The sequence below is a fragment of the Asterias amurensis genome, chromosome 10 (genome assembly GCF_032118995.1).
Source record: "Asterias amurensis chromosome 10, ASM3211899v1".
NCBI classification, from domain to species: Eukaryota; Metazoa; Echinodermata; class Asteroidea; order Forcipulatida; family Asteriidae; genus Asterias; species Asterias amurensis.
The window spans coordinates 21,213,348-21,237,850 of NC_092657.1; the positions used below are offsets into that span (position 1 = coordinate 21,213,348).

Below are 24,503 nucleotides of genomic sequence, written 5' to 3' on the forward strand. Positions count from 1 at the left end.
TACTTTTATTTGCTATCACGTGACGGAAAATCCTCCAATCAACTGGCAAGGATCTGCTTGGGTGTTATACAAAGTTATATATAAGAACTAGAGGGCGCACTGGCCTATATACGCGCCCCGGTATGTACGCAGGCGGCCATTTTCTAAGTTGACAAAACAGCTATCTATGGCCGTGTCCGAATTGGCGACTTTGGCTACAGCTACGGCTAGATCAGCGCGTCTGTCAGTGTTGAAGAATAGCAGACGCGCGCGCCCTAGCCATAGCTGTAGCCGAAGTCGCCAATTCGGACATAGACTGTGCAAGTCTCGCGCGCACCGGAGCGAGAAAACACGACAACTGAAGAACTTAATATTTTTATGAATCAAATCTTTGCTTTAATTTTTTTTTAATGCCGAATCTGAACAACAAAAATATTCATAAGAGCTTGTTTAAATTAGTTTAGCTTTTTAACCAAGTACACAATTATCGGTTAAAGTCTATGTATAGACAAAAGTAAAACTCTGGGACAAGGATGTTTGTTTGATCTGAAATGTTTTGAAACCCCTTTTGTAAATCTACGCCCGAATGTGAAACTACTCAAAGCTGGTTTATACGCGGACGCACGATGGTCGCAATGGCGTTAGATAAACGCGTGACGCATTTTAAAGAGGAAGCCGACGCCTAAGCGACCAATGAAAAGGCTTTCCACCCGGCGCGGCCAAAACAAGCGTCTGCGTAAGTTTCGTGATCGGAGATGGGCACAAATTCTTAATTTTTACCAAGTAACCTGACCTGAGGTCAAGTTTAAATATCGGTTTTTCATCGTTATTATGTTGACTTTATTTTTACTTTTATGTATGATGTTAACTAGTATTACATTTTTAACAACATATGTCATTTTTATGGTCATAAACTACATTAAACTAAAGTAATGGACGAAACAAAATCTCCCCAACGTAAACCTCCATTAGGTTGGGACCACAATGGTCCCGGAAGTTCAAATCCGCGCGAGACTTGCACAGTCTATTGGCGACTTCGGCTACAGCTACGGCTAGGGTGCGCGCGTCTGCTATTCGTCAACACTGACAGACGCGCTGATCTAGACGTAGCTGTAGCCAAAGTCGCCAATTCGGACACGGCCTCACAGCGTGTGTTTGTGCGGCCATTTTGTAAGTTGATCAACAGCATCGCGTGAGCGTTCAATACAAAAAAAACTCAAACGTGTATTTCATATTCAACGCGCGTGCAGAATGACGCGCTTGTCATCTTGCGGTCCCGTGGCGTTTGTGCACGAAGCATCACTCGTGCGCCCTCTAGTTCTTATATATAACTCTATGGTTGAGAGTTACAAGACTTGGCGTATTTTCATGTTGCATTTCTTCAGGGAGTAGTAAAATCCTCTCCAGTCATACCAGTGTATTCCATGTCCATATGACACGTTTCCCTGTGGATAGTATTTATCATTCAGATGAGCCCGAAAGCAGAGTCTGAACCACCAGGCGCCTTCATATTGCTCAGCACAATTGGCATTAGACCTTACATCATTGTCCTGATCCTTTGTTGTGAACGAAAAGCCATTATGATAATATGACATTGAATCACCTGCTGTACTCTGAGCATCATATGAACCAACCTGGAGAGTGTACTTGTCACCTGTAACAGCAAACTCACCATAAGAAGCCCAACCTGTATTGGACCGCCAATCCTCCATATCTACTCTGAGCTCCCATTGACCCGATCCAGTAAGGTCACGCAGGATATCATTCCCCAACCAGAACTCATTCTGTAACTCACCAAACCCAGATTGGTAATCAGTCCAGTTACGGTAAAAGTCAACCGAGCCATCTTGTCTCCTCTGGAACATGATCCAGCCTCCTCCATTTGTCTTCATATCACAGTAGACATGTAATTCATCAGTTAGGCTTGTAGGGTAGATTGTGTATATGCCATTGACACAGTAACCGGCTTGATGCAACTCCATACAACTGCTATACCTCTTCAGGTCTGGAATACCAACTAAGAGAGTGTCAACATTTTCATCGTAGTATACACTTCCTTGTGATTCGATAAAGTCATCAGGGCTGTTTGTTCTGGTGATATTGTTGAATTCACAAACATGGCTACATAGTTGGTAGTTGAACGACACACACTGTGGATCCATAGAGCAGTCTCGTCCACATATCACAGGAGAAGATACAGTCTTCCACTGAAACACATGATTCTCCAAGGCTCGGTTGGTAGCTTGATACATGGTTGAAATAAATCTCTGTGGATTCTCACTCTGACCATAAAGTACCATGAGTAACAGAGACAAAGCAACGTTAAAAGCTCCCATGATGAACTTGTACGTAGTAAAGGTTTCAGATGCCACACGAAAAAAAAGAGAACTTTGCTAAAGAAGCTAGTAATGTTTTCAGTCACAATTGTTTATCTAATTAAACAAACTATATGTCAATATTTAAGTTTTCTTTATTGCAAATCGTCTGCGAAGCAAGATCTAGTTTAAACAGGAGCTCCGTTTGATTTGATCCACTCTGTGGCACTGTGAAATAGGGAGTGCTTGCTTTTCTGATTGTTTCCAACCACACAAGTCCATTGGTGTTTTCGATGACAACAACACGGTAACCATAGAAACGTTAATTAAATTTTAAGTCGTTGCTGGCTGATAATTTTTTTTTATATGTAAAAGCTACGTCAACATGTTAATACAATATATTTCCCCTCAAAAGATTCAGTGATGCATGCACGCCATAGAGCACACGTTACTTGTTTTTTCATTATAACGACTTTCTTGTTGACGCCTTGAGCATTTTCAATGGATATTATTACGCGCCCTATAAATGTACATTATTATTACTATAGTTACTCGTTTCAGCACTCAATGATTATTACTGCACTCGTTCAAAAGGACAATATTTAGTTAAGTTTAGCCAATTAGGCACCGCATCTTGCTACGCTATTTTACTCACGCAACATGTCACAGCAATTATTTCCCAATTACACAGCTACGTTGGCACTGGATATCGCCCTAGAGCACACGTTAATCGTTTCAAGACGGATTGGTTATTACTGCACTCGTTCAAAAGGACAATATTTAGTTAAGTTTAGTCAATTAGGCACCGCATCATGCTACGCTTATTTACTCACGCAACATGTCACAGCAATTGTTTCCCAATTACACAGCTACTGAGTGACTGTTGCAACATAAATAATTACTCCAACTAATAAATTAATAATAATAATTTATTTTTAATAGTGCATCTTCCATACAAAAAATATCAAAACGCTGAAACTACGCTAACACGAGGTCAATAGGCGTATTATTTATGGTTAACTACACAGACTATATTCATTGGACAAACAATATCCATGAACACAATTTAACTACTAGTTCCTTTACTTTTGTATATCGCTTGTTTAAATTTCTAGATTACAACATTTTGTCAATAAGAATTTATAGTGTAGGGTGTTTTTGGCGGTCAATTGAATTATAAACAGAAAAGATCCAAAGTCAATTTTTTACAAACAAACATTTTTTTTCTCTCAATATTTACCAAAGACAAGTATTGAAAGCAGCATAATGTGGGTTTGAATTCATTTGGTAATGAATCTCCCCTGGAAAGTACAAAATATACAGCGCTAACACAAATCGGTGTTTGGGTTAAAGATGCTATGTCAGATTTTTGGCCGATTTGATTTAAAATTCAATAGGTATTTTGATGGGGGTCGAGAAAGTTACCAGCTTTCATTTGAGCCATTGCTCGAAAAAATTCCGCCAATTATTAGAAGCAGTGAAATAAAGTGCTCAAAATTAGTTTTTGTCGGGATCCCGACAAAATATAACGTGAACAATTCTCATGTGTTTTATAAGAACCGTTTAAATTGTTGTCATGGTTCCTGACCATTAAAAGTAAAAGTTAAAAACTTGTTTTCGTTAAAGCGGCTGATACTCTTTGAAATACCATTCACTCAAACAAATCTATTGTTTAATGTTTGTGGCCAAAAATCTTACATAGCATCTTTAAACTGTTTCTTTCTATACCCAGTACCTGTTACTTTTGTTATGGTATATTTGATGGCCTTTAAGAACATCTGTGGTATTTGGCAACACATGCAAGCCTGTTTCACAATGTGTATTGTTATGCAACGGTCATTATGTACATTGTATCCTTAATGTGTTAACCCTTCAAACTCAAAATAATCATTAGCATAAAACCCCACTTGGTGACGAGTAATGGAGAGAGGTTGACGGCATAAAACATTTTTCACAGGATTGTTACTTTATGCATAATTATGTTGAGATACACCAAGTGAGAAGACTGGTCGTTGACAATTACCAATAGTGTCCAGTGTCTTTAACGGGCATCCTAGCTACGCCACTAAATGAGAGATTTGGCGCTAGGACTGTGGTGACAGTGAGTGGATTAGTTGCTGGTATCTCCCTGATAACTGCGTCACCAAGTTTGTACGCAATCATCTTCATCCTTACCTCGTCAAGTTTGCTCTTTCTGAACAGATGTCTTAGCTACAAAAACCACGACCTTAAGTCCAGGTAGGTCACTAACCCCTGACCCCCACCTCAGTATTCAACTATACAATGAACTTCTTACGGCAAGGCTCTGGTGAAAGTTCAGTCATGACTTACATTGACATCACATTAATAATTAGTCGTTTAAATCTTTTTTTTTTAACAGGAATAATGTTGGTGACCAATTGACAATGGAGGACTTACAACGCTTGGCTATCAAAGTGTTTATGGATTTTGTGGTAAGTTTAATAATTTAATATAGCAGAGACGAGATTCTCCTTTCGAACCGTAACATTTAGTTCAATTGTTGTGCTTTGGTCACTATGAAGTTCAGAAGCTTAAAAAAACGTTTTGATTCTGGGTCCAGATGAGTCGTCTTCATCAAGATGTTGTCAGAACAAAAATATCATGGCTGAATAAAATGCTGCTTGGGCTGTGTGTGTGAATGGAAGTTGTAATTCAAAGGAAACCATTTTGTTTCGAGCCATTCAGCCATGGCAGACAGCTTGATATCAGAAGTATTTAATCCTGAGTATTCAGTGAATACTTTCCTGTTGAAGAATAAGTTTATTCATACGGAACCCAGAAGATGCTTTTGCTGAGTGCTTCTACTCGGAAGTTTATGCTTTTACTTTTTGCTAGCACTTGTTAGTAATTACTCCTTTTTATTCATAGCACCCAATGTTTCAATTAATATTTATCCTCATCAGACGGCCTTCCACTCCATTCAACATTTTTTGTTTAGACTTTCCGCTTTACGTCACCTCAAATTAAAACGCAGTTCAAAAATAACAACAATTGTTTCTGCATTGCGAATAGCAGTTGGGTTACATTTGCGTAGCGCCCTCTGTCGGTTTTACATTTGTATTTGTATTGAGCGGTATACAAGTGGCTAAATGGATTAATTGTAGATGAACCAGTGTTGATTTGGATTGTGGTTTAGTGAGTGACGTCATACAATATCATCGAGCGTGTAACTGTGCCTGTCCAAACTACCTTCAATTTCTTTAATTATTGATGGCGGTATATCTTGTCGTTGCCTATTATTTTGGTTAATAATATAAATTTTGTAGAATTATTTGTGCAGTTTTGAAATCAAGCTTTTAGATACCAACAGTTTGGTCAACAACTGTTGTTTATACAGAGAGGATCATTTATCTTCGATGTAATTTGGTCAGGTTAATGGTAAATGGTTGTTTGGGTCGAAACTGCAAGAATACCAATATTAGGTTCCCATAATTATTTTCATTTTCAGCCAAATGTTGCAAATCAAGAAATGTGTAATTAAGTCATTCATCATAGTTTGCAATAAGGGAATTACAGAGTGAATGTTGTTCATTAGTTCGTTGGTAGGATACAGACATTTACTTGTGAGTGTGGTCCTTTTACCAATAAACAGTTTTCAGCAAGAAATAAGTACTATTTTTAAGACTAGCAGTTGATGTTACATCTTTTATTTATGTCCTCTTTCTACAACAATACAAAGCAATAGTTCGACATTTTACCAGTGGAGCTAAAAGTAATTTATTTAATCCCTCCTTTAAGATAACATGTGAATACATTTTCACTAAAATGTTCTATTTTTTAGTGACCCATCGGATAAAACAAACATCGGGTACTTAATCTAGTTTAAAGTTGCTGAGGTTTAAACGTTGTGTTTGTGATGGACGATTTAACACAATTCTTTAGTTTTACACAACCGGGGCGCGCATGCAGGTTTATCAATGGTTAGTGCTAAACCAACAAGTTTTAGTATTAGTTATTAGTTATAAGTTTAGTCAGTGAAAATTAAGTTTTTCATTTAAAAAAACTTTTAGAACAAAATGACAGCGAAAGCCCCCCAAAAATGTTTTTTTTTTTGCCCTCTTAACTGTTGGTATTTTTGTACCGAAGCTAAACAATTGAACGTTATTTTGTAAGATTTCTCTATCGTATAATACGTGGATTTGCAAACCTCAATAATGGTGAAGGTCTGTTTGACATCAATTTATTTTATTAATTACTCTCCTTAAGTACGATATTTTTTTTTCTCACATTTTAGACACTTCGTACACCCCTTTTGATTTTAACAAAGGCGTATTCTTCATAGATTTTAGTAATGGGTTTGGTTTAACAAACAGTTTTTATAATAGTAATAGACCCCAGCAATGCACAAGACAGAATATGAATTTAAATTTTGAACAAGACACTACATATTGTACAAACAATACCACTAAACATCAATAATATCGATAGACTGTGTAAGTCGACTTCGAGAGAATTTGACATTTATGGAACCTCGAAAAGCAGCTACAGCGTGTATTAGGAACTGTTTTTGTAATTGTATCGTGTTGTTATAATAAAATTCCTCCATTGAATAGGGCCATCGTAATAAGAACACATTTATCAACCATTAATTTTAACAATTATTCGTTGTAAGTTTTAAAGAGAAATAATTCCACAATTTAGTTTTGTGTATTGAACAGTGAAACCAACGTTTCTTTTCAGAACCATCAAAACTCATTTAGAGATTATCAAAACATGGTATGGCAACAGTGATGTGACCAAAGCATTAAACTTTTACGAACTTGTGTTTAGGCGTAATTCTCATAGCTTTTGACTCACAGGTACTCGAAAGCTCAATAGTGACATTTTCATCGTGAAACTTACACAGTCTATACTCTAAAAACTCACGGGTCAGAAATTACTCGGATTTGGGTTCCAGGGGGCTCGACCCATTTCTGGGTCTGTTTGATCCGGAATCCGTTTAAATGTGACCCGGAATCCGTTTCAATGTGACCCGGAATCCGTTTCAATGTGACCCGGAATCCGTGTCATTGTGACCAGAAATTTGGTTAAAGCGGAGATTTTGACTCGGATTCCGGGACTCGTTGACAGGGATTCCGGGGATTCCCCCCCCCCCCCCCCCTGAGACCAAAATCCGGATCAATTCTGACCCGGGAGATTTTAGAGTGTAATAATATTTGTAACTACCAACAAGTTTACTTTACTCTACAACTCACAATCGAGGCACATAGTGTAAAATTTTAAAAGTGGCATTGACAAGTGTTTTTGATATTTTAACAACGCACCGAAGTAGCAGTCCCTCTTTTTGAATGTTAAAGAGCAGTTTTGACCCTTACTTGTTAGTTGTTAAGTGGTACCATTATTCCTAAACAATTTTTTTTAGGTCAAATTTTACAGCCCCACTCCCCTGGTCATTATGTGTTGGCCTATTAGACTTTTGAGACGACCAGGATTCGAACCCACCACACCACCAACTCTTGCAACTATACTCTGAATCCTGCCAGTGAAAAAAAAACCTTTAATCATAACTTGTCATTGATTTAAAATCTTACACGTTCTAAATTTAAAAGTTAAAATTTTTATATTTTTTTGTTGAGCTGTACACAGAATTACAGTTAAAAAGGATATTCTAAAAACAGAAATCATTCTTAAAGCTTGAACTCTGGGAACATCATTTTCAGAAAAAATGTTGTATGCATTTTGCAAATTGTTTTTCGTTTTTTGTTTGTTTTTCAAATACATCACTTGTTTACTTATAACAGAATCTATTAGAATCAAACTTGTCAATTTTCAAGATCGTTTGCTTTTTCGTTTTGTTTTTTTGTTTTGTTTAATCTAAACAAAAGAGAATCATAGTATTTAAAAATGATTTCAACTACAACATTATTATCATTAATACATACACCGATAAATAATTGAATAATAACTCAACAAATGTTGAACATGTTTGAAATGCTATTGACTAACTAGCTTGTATAAAGAAAAGTTATTGATTCCATATTTTGATTGCGATTTTTTCATAATTCAAAACTTATGTGATATTGATAAGACCTGCCGGGTCACCAGATGTAATTGGACTTCCTTGTTTACCATAGCAAACTATAAAACAAGTACAAGTTGAGGCTCATTAGCTTCATGTGTCTTTACCTTTTACCAGTAGTCGTCTTCACAAATAAATGTCAATTATGATATACGCTTGTTAAAATCTTGTTGGTAGCATGTTGTCTTGCTTGTCACCATCTGTTGTTCGATTAAACCAAAAAGGAATTTTTGAATTTTGTTAAAACTGGGCTTTGGAGAATACAATATGACCTCCTTTTTATTCAAAATGAGTTCAGGGTTTTTTAACAGTGATGTAACTTTGATCACCACAAGTTTGCTGTGACCTGTAAGGGACAAGTGCACTTCTCTCGTATTATTACATCAAAGATGGTGGAAAATGACGCGTATTGCAATCCATCTAGAAGGAACAGCAAACAATTTACATAAATTGTAAATCACACTTAAATATGGAACAACTGTTGAAAGTGGCGATAATACTCTTGCCTGATGCTTTTTCTTACATGAAACCAATATTGTTGGCTGTTTGACTTTGTTTTGGGTATCAATTTCCATTAGTTTTGTGGCCCATTTTGTTTATTCCCTATAACCCAATTCAGCTCCCCGGGGAGCAAACAGTCCATGTTCTTACTTAAGTCACTATCAAAGTCCAAACAATCACCAGACCTATCTCTCATCTAACCATACATACCAAGCGATCAGGATTTGAACCCACACCCCATTGTCCTAGCCACTGAATTTATTAAATAACTAACGACAAGTACCACTTAATTTGAACATATGATTTAGTATAACTTTAAGAGCTTTTTAGATCAGTTACAATCAAATTACAACACTTTAAATCAGAAACCATTCTTAAAAAATAGCTTGTTACCAACAATGTGGTAAAACTTAAAACGTTTGTCAAGGCTATTTCGTTTTTTTTTTTTGTTTTTTTTTCTATCTTTCTGACTTTTGGTTTTTTTAAGAGATTCTTTACTAAAAATCTTGAAATTCTAATTATTGTACTGATCAATCGCAGCTTGAATATTCTAAAATTTGAATAAAATGTGTTAGTGTTTTTTTTAAAATGGTCTCTCAGATAAATGTGTTTTACCAATAATATATCGATACAATTAACACCAATACAATGAAATCTTACACAACAATTATTAATAGGTGCAGATCTAGCCCTGGCGGCCTTACACTTTTGTATTGTATCTGTGTACAGAGGAATAATCCAATATAGGGCTCGTGCAGATCTTAATTAAAGGAACACGTTGCCTTGGATCGGTCGAGTTGGTCTTTGAAAAGCGTCTTGGAACCGTTTGTTATAAAATCGATATGGTTAGAAAGATGTTGTAAAAGTATAATACAATGATCTACACAAATATGCCTCGAAATTGCGTGGTTTTTGTTTTACCTCCTCGACAAACACGGTCGGCCGTTTATGGGAGTCAAAACTTTGACTCCCATAAATGGCCGACCGTGTTAGTTCGCGACGTAAAATGAAAACCGTGCAATTTTGAGTGATACTTGTGTGGATCATTATATTCTACTTTTAAAACATCTTTCTAACCATATGCATTTCATAACAAACGGTTTCAAACGCATAGACCAACTCGTCCGATCCAAGGCAACGTGTTCCTTTAAATAAGTTAGAAATAAGGCACAAGTGCACATCGAATGTGACAGAAGTTCTTCAATCGAGATCAGCGATTTGAAAGTTTTTTTGTGAAAGTATTCCCTCGTATAGCGTTCCCTCGTAGCTTAAAGCTGTTGGAGTTACAATGTTTTTTTTTTTATTATTTAAAAGACCAGACACAATCTTTCCCTGACCAGGCTAGCTTGTTTCCAGTGTCCAGACATATAATGTAAAATGTCAGTGTTGGATTCTAAACCCAAATGACTTGATAACACCTCGGTAACACCTTGTTGTATTTCTTTTGTAACCTATATTAATTATAATTGTTTTCTTGGTGTTCCGTGTTTTTGTCGTAGGTCTTTTGTGGCATTTGTGCCTTTAACAATTGTCTATATTTTTTAACATAGTTATTGTAATGTTTGTAATTCAAATACAAATCAACGTTTTGCTGTGACTTTTAATAAGCCAATAATAATAATAACAAACCAAGGTCGACAAGCAGGTAAACTGACCAAGGAACCTGCAGCCGATTTCACGAAACGCTAACATTTATCCTATCTCGAGTTTAGGACGAGTAACCCGTCCTAACTTAGGATGGGTTCAATGCGTTCTAACGTCTCTGGATTCGGAACTTAACTCGTCCTAAGTCCTAAGATTAATCCGAAGGTAGGAAAAGTTTGGTGAAATCTACCGTCGCGACGGCTGGTAACATTGGCAACTCTTTAGTTTTCGACCACGGTTCCCAACGTTTTAAGTTGGAGAAGTTTAAAGGTTTGGAAAACAAGACCAGGTGAAGTTTTTCTTCAACGGAAAAGTGTTTTGTTTACAATTAATTCTAAGAGCAATGCTTTTTAAATATTACTGATACATTGCAAATGGTGGCATCACAATATTACTTTCTAAAGAACTTTATTAAACTTGTAAACGGTTGTTAAGATCAATTTATAAAAGAAACCATTCTTAAAACAGAAGTTATATATTTTTTTCAAATCAAATACAATGTTATTTGCTTTAAGTTGATCCTTAATGATAGATTCAAGGCTAGACATGCGTTTCCCTAAACTGTTGAGTAACTTGTTAACCAATTTAGTTTGAGGATTCCCTTCATTACGAACGTACACTTTTGTTTAGGTTCGATAACTTCTTCTGAATTTTAAAAATGGTTTCAGCAGCTATCTACGAAATACAATGAGGTGCATACCACGGTTACAACAATGCTTAATAATTAACTGCAAATTTTAATAACTTCAAAATTAAGGCAAGCCGGGTAAATTTTGTAAATTGTATTCATTCCAAAGTCATATGTATTCCTCTAGGAGCTTCATCTCAATCCGCCGTGTATTCCTAACTCCATCTTTGTTTTCATTCAATGTGCATGTCAAATCCATTTAAGGCAGTAGACACTATTGGTAATTACTCAAAATAATTATTAGCATAAAACCTTTCTTGATTACGAGTAATGGGGAGATGTGATAGTATAAAACATTGTGAGAAACGGCTCCCTCTGAAGTGAAGTAGGTTACAAGAAATAAAAAGTAATTTTCCCCGAATTTGATTTCGAGACCTCAGACTTAGAATTTGAGGTCTCGAAATCCGCCGTATATTCCTAACCCCATCTTTGTTTTCATTCAATGTGCATGTCAAATTCCATTATTAAGGCTGCGGTTGTTACACTCTACGTTCCTAGTAAAGCTTTACATCCAATTATAAGAAGCACCAAGTCATAGAGCAACTGGTCCGCTCTCATTGGTCTGTGATCTTGCTACTATTTAAGTAAAGGCGATTTTGTTCCCTTTAACAAAAGTGCACCCACAACTTGTACTCATTGTTTCTCCTCAAGAAATTAGAAAGGAGATGGATCATTCTGACCCGCTGCTCGTTGTAGCGATGTTGTGTTAGGAATCAAGGCAGCTTAATCAGTAGGCTAGCTTGCTACACGAATGCTTCAATGAGAAACAGTTGCCATTGCGTTTGTACTGACTTATGCAAAATGTATTTTTAAACCTCAAGCCCGATTGAAAACCCAGCAAATTGACCCAACGATACAAGCTCATTCGAAGAGAACTGTGTGAGCTCTAAAAATACAATCCTAAAACAAGTTTTTGAAAAAATTATAAGTATGCCCTTTTACTTTAACAGTGTAGCATGTGTTTGACACCAGTCTGTTTTGATAATGTTGTTACATCCAACTGAGTCTACATGAATTCAATTTGGTAATATTTGAAGTTTTAACCGGACTGCTGGACACTATTGGTAATTACTCAAAATATTTACTAGCATAAATTACTTGGTAACGAGTAATGGGGAGAGGTTGTGGGAAACGGCTCCCTCTTAAGTGACGTAGTTTTCGAGAAAGAAGTCTATTTCACATAGTTTGATTTCGTGACCTTATAATTTGATTTTGAGGTCTCGAAATCAAGCATTTGAAAGCACACAACTTCATGTGGCAATTTTTTTTTATAGTTATCTCGCAACTTCGACGACCGATTGAGCTCAAATTTCCACAGGTTTGTCATGTTATGAATATGTTGATATATACCGAGCGAGATAAGTGCATGGTCTTTGACAATTACCAATAGTGTCCAGTGTCTTTAAAGGCTAAACATTTGTTTGTTAGTTGTTGGCTTAGCTTCTATTTTGTGATTGAACAGTCCACATACCACGGTTTTGTTTACCTGTTTAAGTCTGAGCTGAATAGATAACCAATTTGATGGATATTTGTACCAATAATACGAGTCTGCGTTGGCTTATCATTTGATTGTCAAGGGACATTGCAAATTCCATCCTCAAGTTTTTTAGCCACGAGGTGGAGATTGGCGGCGTATTTTGATTTCAGTCTTTGCAATACGAGAACCATTCCATTCAGTAGCTCTAATAACTCGTTTGTATGGACCCATAGTATCTCCAGGTTGGATATATTCAGCATTAAGGTTATTGTCTACACCAGGCATACCAGAGCATCTATTAAACCACCATCCTCCTTCACTATTCAGACTTGGGCAGTTTGTTTCGTCTTGGTTATTATCTGTGTGATGGTGAATGATGAAGGCTTGACTAATGGCAGTCTCAAGAATATCATCTGGAAAACATAAGAAAGTACAAATAATCAACATTCAAAAATACCTCAGACAGTTTGGCTTTTCCTGTTGGCGGAGAACATTTCACGTGGGGTGTTTAAACAGTTGGTAAAAGCACAGCCAGAGCTGTTTGTAACCGATTGTTTTCGGATAGCATTTGTGCGGGTTAGCAAATGCTATCCAAAAGCAACTGTCTCAATAAAAATGCACCGCACGGTCATGACCCTACCGATTTGAAATGGCCGTTTAAGAACTCGTCACCACCCATTTATTCCCCTACTAATATTTGATGTTCTTTTATTTAAATACGTTTAAGTGGCTGGTATACGTTTAAGTGGCTGCTATATTTTTTATTTTTTATTTTTTTATTTTTATTTTTTTTTTTTTTTTTGGGGGGGGATAAAATTAAATAACTCCACGCGTGTTCTAGAATCTAAGTAAGTAAATTTAAAAGTGTGAATTAGTACGCGTCTTTGGCTCCACACATTGTGTCAAACTTGTAAACACTTTAAAGTTTTGTTTTACACAAAAATTTTTGATCGTTTGTTTTTATTTATACATTACGATTAAAGGCGAACCAAATAGTAAAACACAGTCGGCGGTTGGACTTGAAATTCTGTAATGTTACTAAAACCGAGAAACTTACTTCTGCATCCAATGAGTTCAATGCTTACAGCTGGATATCCGACGTCTGTTTGAGTCACACGGATGAAGCGGGCTCGGATCGGCTCTTCAAAAGGGTTCTTTACCGGTGCGGTTTGATTCGTGTTACCATGGAATGTCTGTAGCACAGGAAATAGAACATCATGATTAAGGCCAATTTTGGTTTATTGAAACATTTGCCTTGAACACAATAGGTTTTAAATGCAAAGTAATACACCATTTTTTTACTTTGTAACTGTTCATGTAATTCTGCTGCTGGCAGCGAATTGAATAGAATTTTAATAAACCATTGAATGAAATGAATGAACAATGAAATGTTCAAAATGTTGCAATGTTTCTTGTACGTACGAGTTACTGGGAGTACCGATTGTCTCTGTTTAAAACTAGTTGAGAAACAAAAGTATTCTTTACCGGTGCGGTTTTCTCCATGTTACCATAAAGTCTGTAGCACAGGAGATAGAACACCATGATCAAGGCCAGTTTTGGTTTTATTGAACCAAATTTGCCTTACAAACAATAGGTTTTATATACAAAGTAATACAACATGAAATGTTCATGTTGCAATGTTCTTTGTACGTACGAGTTTCTGGGATTACCGATTGTCTCTGTTTAAAACTAGTTGAGAAACAAGTCCAGCAGAATAAAAATAGCCAGTTTGAAGAACCATTTTGTTGTGCAATGACGAAACCATATACCTGAGGTTCTCCTGCAGGCGCTCCCTGATGGCTCACGTTGACCCAGGTAACATTGTCGAGGCTGTATTCTACTTGAAATGACGGTTCGTTTTCCCCTTGAGCTATGACTCCCTCAACAAGAGTTACTAACAGTAGGTCAATTTGAAGAATTGAAGATCCGTCCGGAATGATATGGGCTTCATTAAGAAGGCGTTGTTCACACACCCAGCGTACTGTAAATAAAATATTTGATTGATTATAAGACGGCTTCTCTATATAATACAAACGGCTCAAACTAGGCTCTGTTTCGTGAGTTAAATAAACAACTTTGTGTTTTTGATCAATTGAGTTTAGAATTACTTATTTCATAACCTAATATATGACTTTTCTAATTTAAAAGGTCGCCACGCTTTTAAGAAATCGCTGATCATCCAGAGCGCTAGAAGCAAAAAACTTCTCTGTACTTTGAAAACAAAAAGGGGAGACATTAAATTCTCAGATACAAAGTTTATGGGGGAAAATGATATGTTTACCAACGAAGTAAGTTGCTATTGCCATTACTTTAAATAAAGGTTACCATATGAATTGTACCTGTAATACTTGAGAACAATCTTGGTTTTAGAGTTGTGATTTGCTTCAAAAAGGAAAGAAAATCTCGATCAAATTTGATCACTTTAAAATTATCAATTCAAACTTTGTTAATTGAATGTACCTTTTTGATGTTTAATTATTATTCTGTTGTGTTTGATTTGGTTATTTGGTTATTATGAAAGTATTTCGCGATCAGCTCACTGTGTCATTTAGACGACTATAACTTTGTTTTAAGACAATGTACATAAGACATATATTTCAATAGAACTAACCTTTACATCCCAATAGTTCAACACGTATCCATAGAGAGCCATCAGTCTGGTTTAGTATGATGCGGATATAACGAGCAATGATTGGTGGATTAAACATGCTGGTAGCTACCGAGTCTGCTGCGGTGTTTCTTCGGATAATCTGTTCACAAACAATAAAACAATTCATGTAAGTTAAACATGTCTATTAACTTGGCCACATTAGACCAGTCAACTTTACTCAAACTAATATTCGATTGCCAAATTTGAATTCGAGAATATAAGTCTGATTGAAAAATCCTTCCCAAAATGTTTGGCTGAAATGCAGTGATAAAAGCCAGCGACATTGTGGTTTGACAATCAGCAAGTTGAACAAGATCAAACAGTTTCGTAGTTCTTAGTGTGGGACTAAATTGATTGATAAAATCATTGTTTTATTGATAATCAAACCAGTATTTGAACATACAGTTTTGATTGTAAGACGCAGAAATAACCTTTTCAGAGTGAATATTACAGTTCCTTACCTGTGTTGAATTCTTTGTATGCCACGTGCTCTGGTCATCACTGTACTCTAGCTGGTACTCATAACCTATATCTACACTGGTTCCCTGATCAGATCCCTGCAGCATCATCATTCCCTCCACTATCACTTTAAATCCTAGATCAATCTGTAGCCACGGGTTGATGTCAATAGGATTAGCGCACCAGCCAATAGTATTGTTGTTTGCTGATTGAGTGAGTCGTGCATTGCTTGGTTGACAGTTACCATCTTCCCTCTGCTGTGTACTTGATGCTGTGATTCTGAAGTCTGGAATGCTGCCGTCTCCCATTCCGAGACGATCCAAACAAAAGAAGCGTTCTATATCGGGCAATAATAAAGTCAATATAATAACATACGAACTGGAGTATTGAAGTTCATTCAGTGCATATTTCGATTTCATAAAGGTCACAACAATAACTGGCTTGAAAACGAACCCAAATCTGTTTCAGAACAAAACAAGCAAGTCAATATTACACTACCACTAACATAGTTGTAATTAAAGTATTGCCACAAGATTGTGTTTTTGCCACTTTGCACTTGATTGTTCTTTGCTTAATCGGAATAAAACTATTATTTATAAATGAACATAGTTAGGCTCATATGCTACGTAAAACACCTTTTAATAAAACGCAACAGTATTAACAGCGATCGTCTATAGTAAAGTTTTCATTTTAACCAAATGAGACCAGGAAGACTGCAGTAGGTGTCCGCTTAAAATATGAGACTTCGACATTATTTTAATATTTCAACAAATGCCAAATAAACCAATAACGTATGGTTATTGTTGTTGTTGCTGTACAAATCAAAAGAATTGATAAATAAATACAATAGGTGTTTTTCTGACTTTACCATTACATCCAAGGAGTTCAATACGCAGCCCTGGACGTTCTCCTTTATACCCAGTTGGTGTGATGCGGATGTAGCGTGCTCTGATTTCCTCATTGAACATGTTGGTCACTCTGGTGTTATAGTCTGAATTTCCAGGGAATCTCTGGGAAGGAAACATAAACGATGCTCAATGACAACAATAAATCATTAATACCCTAAATTCGTTTGAAGCTCTTCGTCTATTATCAAGGTTGGGATTAATAAGCAATCCGTTACTGCTTACTGTTGCAGTTTCTTTGTTCTCAAAGATGCTGCCACCTGTATACCCTTTGAGAAAAATATGTTAATAAACAATATTAACTGCATAGGCAATTACTTTTTATGGTGTTGATAATATTATGTAATTAACAGTTTTCCGTTTGTATGTATCCATACATACATACAACTAAATATTTACAAAACGCCTTTACATCAAGATCAAAGCGTGTTGTAAAGAGCCAGACCAATTGAAGTATAAATACAACAGATTACATTATTATGATACAAGTGAATTTTTGGAGTTTTTTTTAAGAAATATTTTTATGTATGACGTCACACCTGTGCACTGTCCTTATCAGTCCCTCCTATGAAGCGCATGTCTTGCTCATTGTCACCGTAAGATACGATAAACTCTGTGACCCACCATTTTCTGTCCCAGTTAGCCTGTGTAACAACACCTTGAATCAATACCGGGTGCTTTAGATCCACTTGGAACCATGCACTGTCACTGTCATTCAATGTGGGACACCAGCCACCTTTCACATCTAGCCGTCCGTAAGTGTTCCTGCTGCATTCCTGGTCATCAGTAGACGATGTCGTTATGCTTCCATCAGGGATGGTTTTATCTCCCATTCCAAGCTTCTGCCGACAAACTTCATGAGCTGAGAAAATAAAATACATTTAAAGTGTTTCCATCAAGCCAACCTTAATAGTGAAACCTTTATTGCGAATTTTGGAGCTGGTCGTGTTAACTTCAGAATAGTTTGATTTTAATTAATTTTTATTGAGACATTGATTAACGTTAGAAACGCGTTTATTTTGCCTACAGTACATTCTCAAACTAGTATGTCAGCTTAGGTGTAGTCTAATTGTTTACACTTTGAAGGGGAGTGAGGTATAGTGCAGATACAATATGACTTTTCGACACTTTGTTTCTTCATTTGTATGTTTTGTCATTTACAAAATTGAACTGTGCTCGACTAACAATTGAATACAGTTTGAAATGTCTCAATTGGATGACATTGTGCACTTGGAGAACGTGGTAAGTGGTCAACAGCATACATCAATAAATTACATCACTTACCTCTGAAGCCAACGAGCTCAATACGTAAGTATGGTTTTGAATTCAAGGCTGTTGGTCTGTTGCGGATGCACCGAGTTTGTTATGTCCAGTATTTATATAATGCAAAGTCATGCAATGAGTTTGGTGTGTCTCAATTAAGTGAGTTCTTGTGCAATAAAATTGAATGCGTATTCTTGTTTTTGATGACGAAGCATGAACGTTAAATCCAAGTTCGAACTGTCGGGTGCGTGCACGCTGTCGCAGCGAGTATAAACCGGCTTTAAGCATGCCAATTGAAAACGTTGTGAATGATTGAAACCTCTGCAGCCAAGAAGTTCATTAATTTCAACGGGAGTAATTCCGTCTATCATTCCCATCTAGTGTCCACAATATCCAACTAGAACCAAACACAACCAATTCAGTATTTAGTATTTAGTATTTAATATGTGTAGTAACCAAAGATGTTCGAGTATGGACTTTCTCCAACATACTGACACTCAAGACTTGCCGTTAAATATTTAGCATCCGTTTCTTGGTATTTTGGGGGTTTCTTACCATGCGTTAACCTTGCTCTTAACCGTACAATAAGGTGCTTCTTTCGATTGATCTATGGTTGTTTGTCTTGCCAAGTGCTAACCCTTTCTGTACCACCTCCTCACTACCACCTTTAATGCTGATATAGCTGCTCATAAAAGTATTCCTTCAGACAGACAAGCTCATTGCTTTGTCTACGTTGAATCATAATTCACGTCCCATCAAATCGTGTAATTCAGCTTTAGAAATTGACAAGGGCTTTCTATCATCTGCATAACGACTATTGCCTACAACTTGGTCACTAATATTTTACATCAACTTCAAAGTTTGCTGAGGCATTGAGCATCAAGCATTGGGCGTAGATCTTAAACGGATACAAATATGTAATACAGCCTTGATGAAACCCCTGCCGAGTATCAAACCAGTCAATGATTGTCAATTTCGCAGGTCGTCAGAGATATAGATTATTGCAGTAATGAATTCTGAGACCCACCTAGTTAGCACCGAGGGTTTACAAGGTACTAAGGCGCTTACAGCAGCCACAGCCAGGAACACCGGGGCGAACCCCTTCTCTTTTCGATAAGTGCACTGGGTTCTTTTAAATTTACATGCGTTACACAACATATGGGACAAACGCCTTTACGTCCCATCCGAAGGACGAAGCAATGGTTTAGTGTCTCGCTGAAGGACACAGTTTTCGCTACAAACTTTGAATATCATTTTTAAGTTAGGTCGTTACTTGTTCAAAAGTTCATGATTTATGGGTTAATAGGCCTAATAATAATAATAATAGTAAACGGTTATTCTAAAGCGCATAATACAATAAAGTCTGTAGCGCTTGGGTGGGTGAACAGGTGTTTTAAGTTGCAACTTAAATCGTTCCAGGGTGGGGCAGTTTATGATTTGGTGTGGTACATTATTCCGTAGTTCGGGTGCAGTAAATTGGAAGGCACGTTGAGAATGAGTCTTTAATGAGGCCCCTTCATAATGTATTTGATATGAGCATCCGAAACCGAGTGATCTATAATTTTGATTTTGAGAGTTCCATTTCTCTATTTTACTTTACATAAAATAAAATGAGATCTTTAGCAACACTAGTTTAATTCATATAGAGTTGGTAGTGCTCTCGCTCAAACCTTTTCGACAGATTTCCCTATTAAATATCAAAATTGTGCGTTTGGTGATTAAATGATTCACATGACTGCTTTGTGGTCAAACGGTTCACAATAACCTTTCGATAAGAAATATACAGTAATCTATTTATGGACATTTATCTTGAATTAAAAGTTTCGTTTTTGCAAATCCAAGTTTATGTAGATGTTACTTGCAAATCTTTATAATCATGATTATCAACAATCCAGATGAACTTATTTATAGAATTGGATATTCATAAATACCCCAGACAGTTTCGTCACTCCTATTGGTGTCCATTTTGATAACATCCACTGGTTGGCAATATTTTGTTTACTTTTAACTTTAAGATTAGAAGAAGAGGCTAGCATATTAATTCAGGTTAAGATTTAGGCAATAAGCCTGACATTTGAAAACGTGGTGATTGACTGAAACAATACCTCTGCATCCAAGGAGTTCAATACGTAGGAATGGCCTGCTATTCCAGGCTGTAGGTCTGATGCGGATGTACCGTGCTTGAATAGGCTGCTGGAATATATTGGTAACTGGGGTGTTTCTATCAGTGTTGCCAATGAATGTCTGTAAAAAATAAATACAAACCAGAGGTGGAGACACAAATAAATACAAATGATTATTAACACTTTGGTTATAAATAGTGGCTGTACTGCATTATTGGAGTGTTTATGTTGTTAATGAATATTGGTAACTGGAGCGTAGTTATTGGAGTTACCAGAGAGTGTCTGTGAAATGAATCAAAGGAATCAGAGGTGGTCAGGATGATAAATATATGAAGTAATAACAATTGATATATAAATCCTGAATAATGGTTGTACTGCTTTATTGAAGTGTGTTTAGTTTATAAGGAATACATGTTGGGATGGAGAGTGTCTTTGCTGAGTACTCTTACCTGTGGAGTAGAGGCCCCATTCACATACAGCCATGCAGTGCCATCAATGCTGTATTGTACCTGGTACTCTGTCACCCAGTCATCACCGCCTGGTCTGCCCTGTGTGATGACACCCTCAATATGCACGGGATTTATACCCACATCTATTTGGAGCATTGAATCAACGAACAGTCCGTCAGCTGGCCTCCAATAACGGTCCAGGTTCAGTCGTGCATTACTCGGCTGATGATATGAACCCCACTGACTAGATGCTGTGATCCTATCATCAGAAATACTCCCGTCTTCCATTCCAAGTTTATGTCCACACTGTATATCAACTGGAACCAAACACATCGCATTAAGCCTTCAATCATTTGTTTTAAATATACATTTATATTTACTTTTTGATGGGTAGGATTAATATTTGCCTGTTGCGGGTTATTTTGCATTTTTAACGTTCTTAACCCATTCTGCATTTTTACTTTTTAGCATCTCTATTGTTGAATGTTTATGATTTTTATTGTAAATAATTATAGATTGTTAATATTTTGCCCAAGGGCATTGGCATTGAAAGCCCTAATTCGGCCTACGGTTTTGTTTTGTAAAGCTTTTTAATTCCTGGCAGGTTTCCATGGCTTTTGTTTTGTTATTGTTTGTATTTTGTATGTGTTTTATGCCAAATAAATTATAATAATAATAATAACAAACTGCTTATAAAAAAGATAGTAAATTTCATTTCAACTTTTGCCAGGAGTCTGGTTTAAAATTTTGTTGTATTTAATGTTAACTGACGATTTTGAAACGTGTCATTTAAAATAACAGATTACCGTAAAAACATCGCCCGTGATTCACAAACAATTAATATTAAACAATTTGTTCCTGTAAAACATTAATGTATCCTTTATTATAATTTGAATCTTAATATAATCAGGGGAGCCTTGGTAATGGTTTTAACAATGCCATGTATTGAATTATATTGAAAAGAAATGATTTGATTTGCTTTTATAAGTACAAAATAATGTTCGCTGTTCAGAAGGACCTACATCCATTAATTAGTGTCCTCAAGTTTTGTTTTAACATCGTTGTTTTTTTTTTATTGTAACTAAATCTTGTACATTCCCCCTGTAAACTGTTATGGTTTTCCCATATTCGGCAATTGGCCGCGATGGAAAATGTATTTGTTTATGATTATAACAAAACATGTCTCTGAAGAAGGTCCGGTTTTGAAAAAAAAAAAGCTAAGGCCATCTAGCCTACTCAATATATAATATACCAGCGATATGTTAACATACCAGTTGGTTGTACCTCGGAGTGCTCCAGAAACATGGTGTAATCGACAGGTCCGACGTGAAACTGTGTCTTCAGCAAATGACCCGTGACGTTATCTTCATTGGTTAGGTCCAGACGGATTGTCCAGTTCCCTTCAGCATCAGTCAGGTTGTGTAGAATCTCATTGCCAAGCCAGAACTCACCATCCGTTGACCCAAAGCCTTTCTTGTATTCTGTCCAATTGCGGTTGAAATTGACTGATCCATTATAGCGCCGCTGGACAACCTAGAAGATAATAATAAAAGTAGCTCGTGTTTATGTGTATACAAACCGACATTGCGACCTTAAGGAAAAAAGTGTCCACATACACTTCAGACTGACCTTCAACATTAACACTTAATAAAAAAAAAACATCAGTTTTACAAGACGTTTTTTTTTACTTTGTTAAAAACAAATTCCAGTTACATTTTTTTCTCTTATATCGTTGAAGTACTGCTGTGTTTTAGGGATAAATGAAAGCACTGAACTTTCACAACTTGGAAAACGATACAAAATGTATTGCACCCGGTATAATTTTTAAAGAATGTGTGTAGTCAATAAGTGCAAGTCGATATGCAACGCGAAACATATAAGTCAGTGTTCTATTATACAAAGACAGAGTTGTTGGCATTATGTTTGTTCGAGGACCATATGTTAATTAATTGCTTGTTGTGTAATATATTTGAGTTTATATTTGGGAATACATGTTGTCTGCTAAGCAAAATAGGGTTCTAACATTGGATAAACACAAGTTGTACTTACAATCCAGCCGGTATGCTTCGTCATATCACAAAACACTTTAACTCCTTCATCATTCTGGTAGGGATGGATAGTGTAGATACCATCTTCTTTGAACCCAGCATCCAGCAAAGCTTGACAGTCGCTAAATGTATCTGTTGGATTTGACAAGAGAAAATTATATTGAAATTGGCGTTTGTTATGAGTAGGAGTAACATGTATGTCGGTAGTCTGTGCTAGAATGATCCGAACTGACTCGTCACTGGAGTAGTTCGGCGGTCTGGTTCTGAAAACAATATTTTCTAGAATAGTCAAGGGTCAAGGGTTTGAATCCCACTCATGTTGTTTGCCTCTGGAGTGATTGTTTGTCTTTTTTAGTACACGGTGGACTATACACATCGCTGAAGCGCATATGATGTGAGGTTGTATCTTACGCTATTACTTGAGACTTATAGAGCCTTTTGTACTGTATTTAAATAATAACCCTTTAGAGTTCAACAGTTAAACAATAAACTTAAAACAACGTTTTTGCTTACCTTTTTTAGTGGACTGGCATCGATTCCGTTTTGGTACCTGTTTCATGACTTGTGTGACCCAGTGTTGACCAGGAGTATAACCATCAGGTGGTGGTCCAAAATGATGAACTATCATCTTACTCTCACTCAATTCAAGGATTACTAAAGACAAATTAACATTGTATTTTGAATGTATGATTATGTTCTAGTTGAAATTCTTTACATTCACTTAAATGGATGATTGGACTTTCTACACAGTATACGATCACCACTCATCACTCGGGGTTGCCTTTGTCTGTTTATGTTCCCAACATTAAGTATTTAATATTAGGGTTTTCCATGAACCGTGTTAACTGTAAGACACGACTGTAAGCGGTCATGACATGCTTGAATGCGGGACTTACCTCCACTTACAAGCCCTTGTTGCTCCTCACAAATAAACCAAATTTAAACGAGACTTACTAGCAACATTTCTGTCAACATTGGTATGGTCCGCAAGCATATCAATGCACACGTTGCAGAACATTGGCTTGCTTGTGTTTAAGGCGATGGATGGTCATTATCTTGTGTACATGTATACGTGATTTTATGGAGCTACATATACGAGAAACCTACACTCCGCAGACAAATTTCTGCATGACAACATTTATTTGTTCAAAACATGTAATTATATTTTCATGACATGTATTTTTATTTTCAATACATGTAATTACATTTTCATTACATGTATTTATATTTCCAATGCATGTACATGTAGTTGTTGCCCCACCGGGTTGGCCGACCGCGCAATATGGCAGAGCTCCGTGTGAAAATAAATACATAAATAAATGTAAAAACATGTATTGAAAATATAAATACATGTAATGTAAATATGATTACATGTATTGAAAATATAAATACATGTAATGAAAATATAATTCAATGTTTTGAAAATTTAAATACAAGTAATGAAAATAATCATTACATGTATTGAAAGTATAACTACAATGTAATGAAAATAAATTGTGGCTAGAAATATTGAAACACTCAGACATAGGTTAGTTTTACAATACAACTTGATAACTCAGTTGGTAAGACAGTTCGGAGTGCAAATTCAAAGTTGGTAAGTAACCATGTTAACAACAGGCAAAATGTTTGGTGGTAATTTCTGTGGTACAATTAAAGTTTGTTTGAAACTATTGGATAATTCAAAACTACTTATAAGAAGGCAGGCATGTCTAAATTTTTTACTTGATTTGTCTAGTTCCAGACAATAGGGCGTCGGAGAGAGCAAATTGACATCAATAACCGTTGCTGACGTGTCATTTAACTTTACTGGAGCGAACTTCAGTAAATAAATCCATGACGGTTAGGATATTGATCAAGGGAGAGAAATATTGATAGAAAAGTGAAAGAGTTCTCATGCGACGAGTGTGTGCATCGAAGCGATATTAACAAACAGAAAAGTCAAGAATCTTAAAGAGCGATATT

General features: G+C 36.3%; 3 protein-coding genes and 1 pseudogene across 4 annotated transcripts in view; 2 read left to right on the top strand and 2 right to left on the bottom strand.

The window, feature by feature from the left end:
* The window catches only part of LOC139942799 (uncharacterized), a 215,735-nt gene that overhangs the window by 144,100 nt on the left and 47,132 nt on the right, over positions 1-24,503 (top strand). The window lies entirely within an intron of this gene.
* The window catches only part of LOC139943402 (histone-lysine N-methyltransferase SUV39H2-like), a gene marked incomplete at its 3' end in the record, with an annotated part of 182,670 nt that overhangs the window by 130,939 nt on the left and 27,228 nt on the right, over positions 1-24,503 (top strand). The window lies entirely within an intron of this gene.
* Positions 1,298-2,315, bottom strand: LOC139943401 (microfibril-associated glycoprotein 4 pseudogene; annotated as a pseudogene).
* LOC139943260 (uncharacterized) overlaps positions 11,528-24,503 on the bottom strand; it is a 125,392-nt gene continuing 112,416 nt past the window's right edge. For both annotated transcript variants that reach the window (XM_071940081.1, XM_071940080.1), the window contains exons 2-13: positions 23,055-23,195; positions 22,543-22,673; positions 21,765-22,026; positions 20,494-20,810; positions 20,027-20,165; positions 17,198-17,520; positions 16,622-16,763; positions 15,756-16,090; positions 15,256-15,394; positions 14,414-14,625; positions 13,702-13,837; positions 11,528-13,057 (exon numbers count right to left, since the gene is read on the bottom strand). In XM_071940081.1, coding sequence (XP_071796182.1) covers positions 12,774-13,057; positions 13,702-13,837; positions 14,414-14,625; positions 15,256-15,394; positions 15,756-16,090; positions 16,622-16,763; positions 17,198-17,520; positions 20,027-20,165; positions 20,494-20,810; positions 21,765-22,026; positions 22,543-22,673; positions 23,055-23,169 — 2,535 coding nt within the window. In that variant the 5' untranslated portion in view covers positions 23,170-23,195 and the 3' untranslated portion in view covers positions 11,528-12,773. The remainder of the gene's footprint in view (positions 13,058-13,701; positions 13,838-14,413; positions 14,626-15,255; positions 15,395-15,755; positions 16,091-16,621; positions 16,764-17,197; positions 17,521-20,026; positions 20,166-20,493; positions 20,811-21,764; positions 22,027-22,542; positions 22,674-23,054; positions 23,196-24,503) is intronic.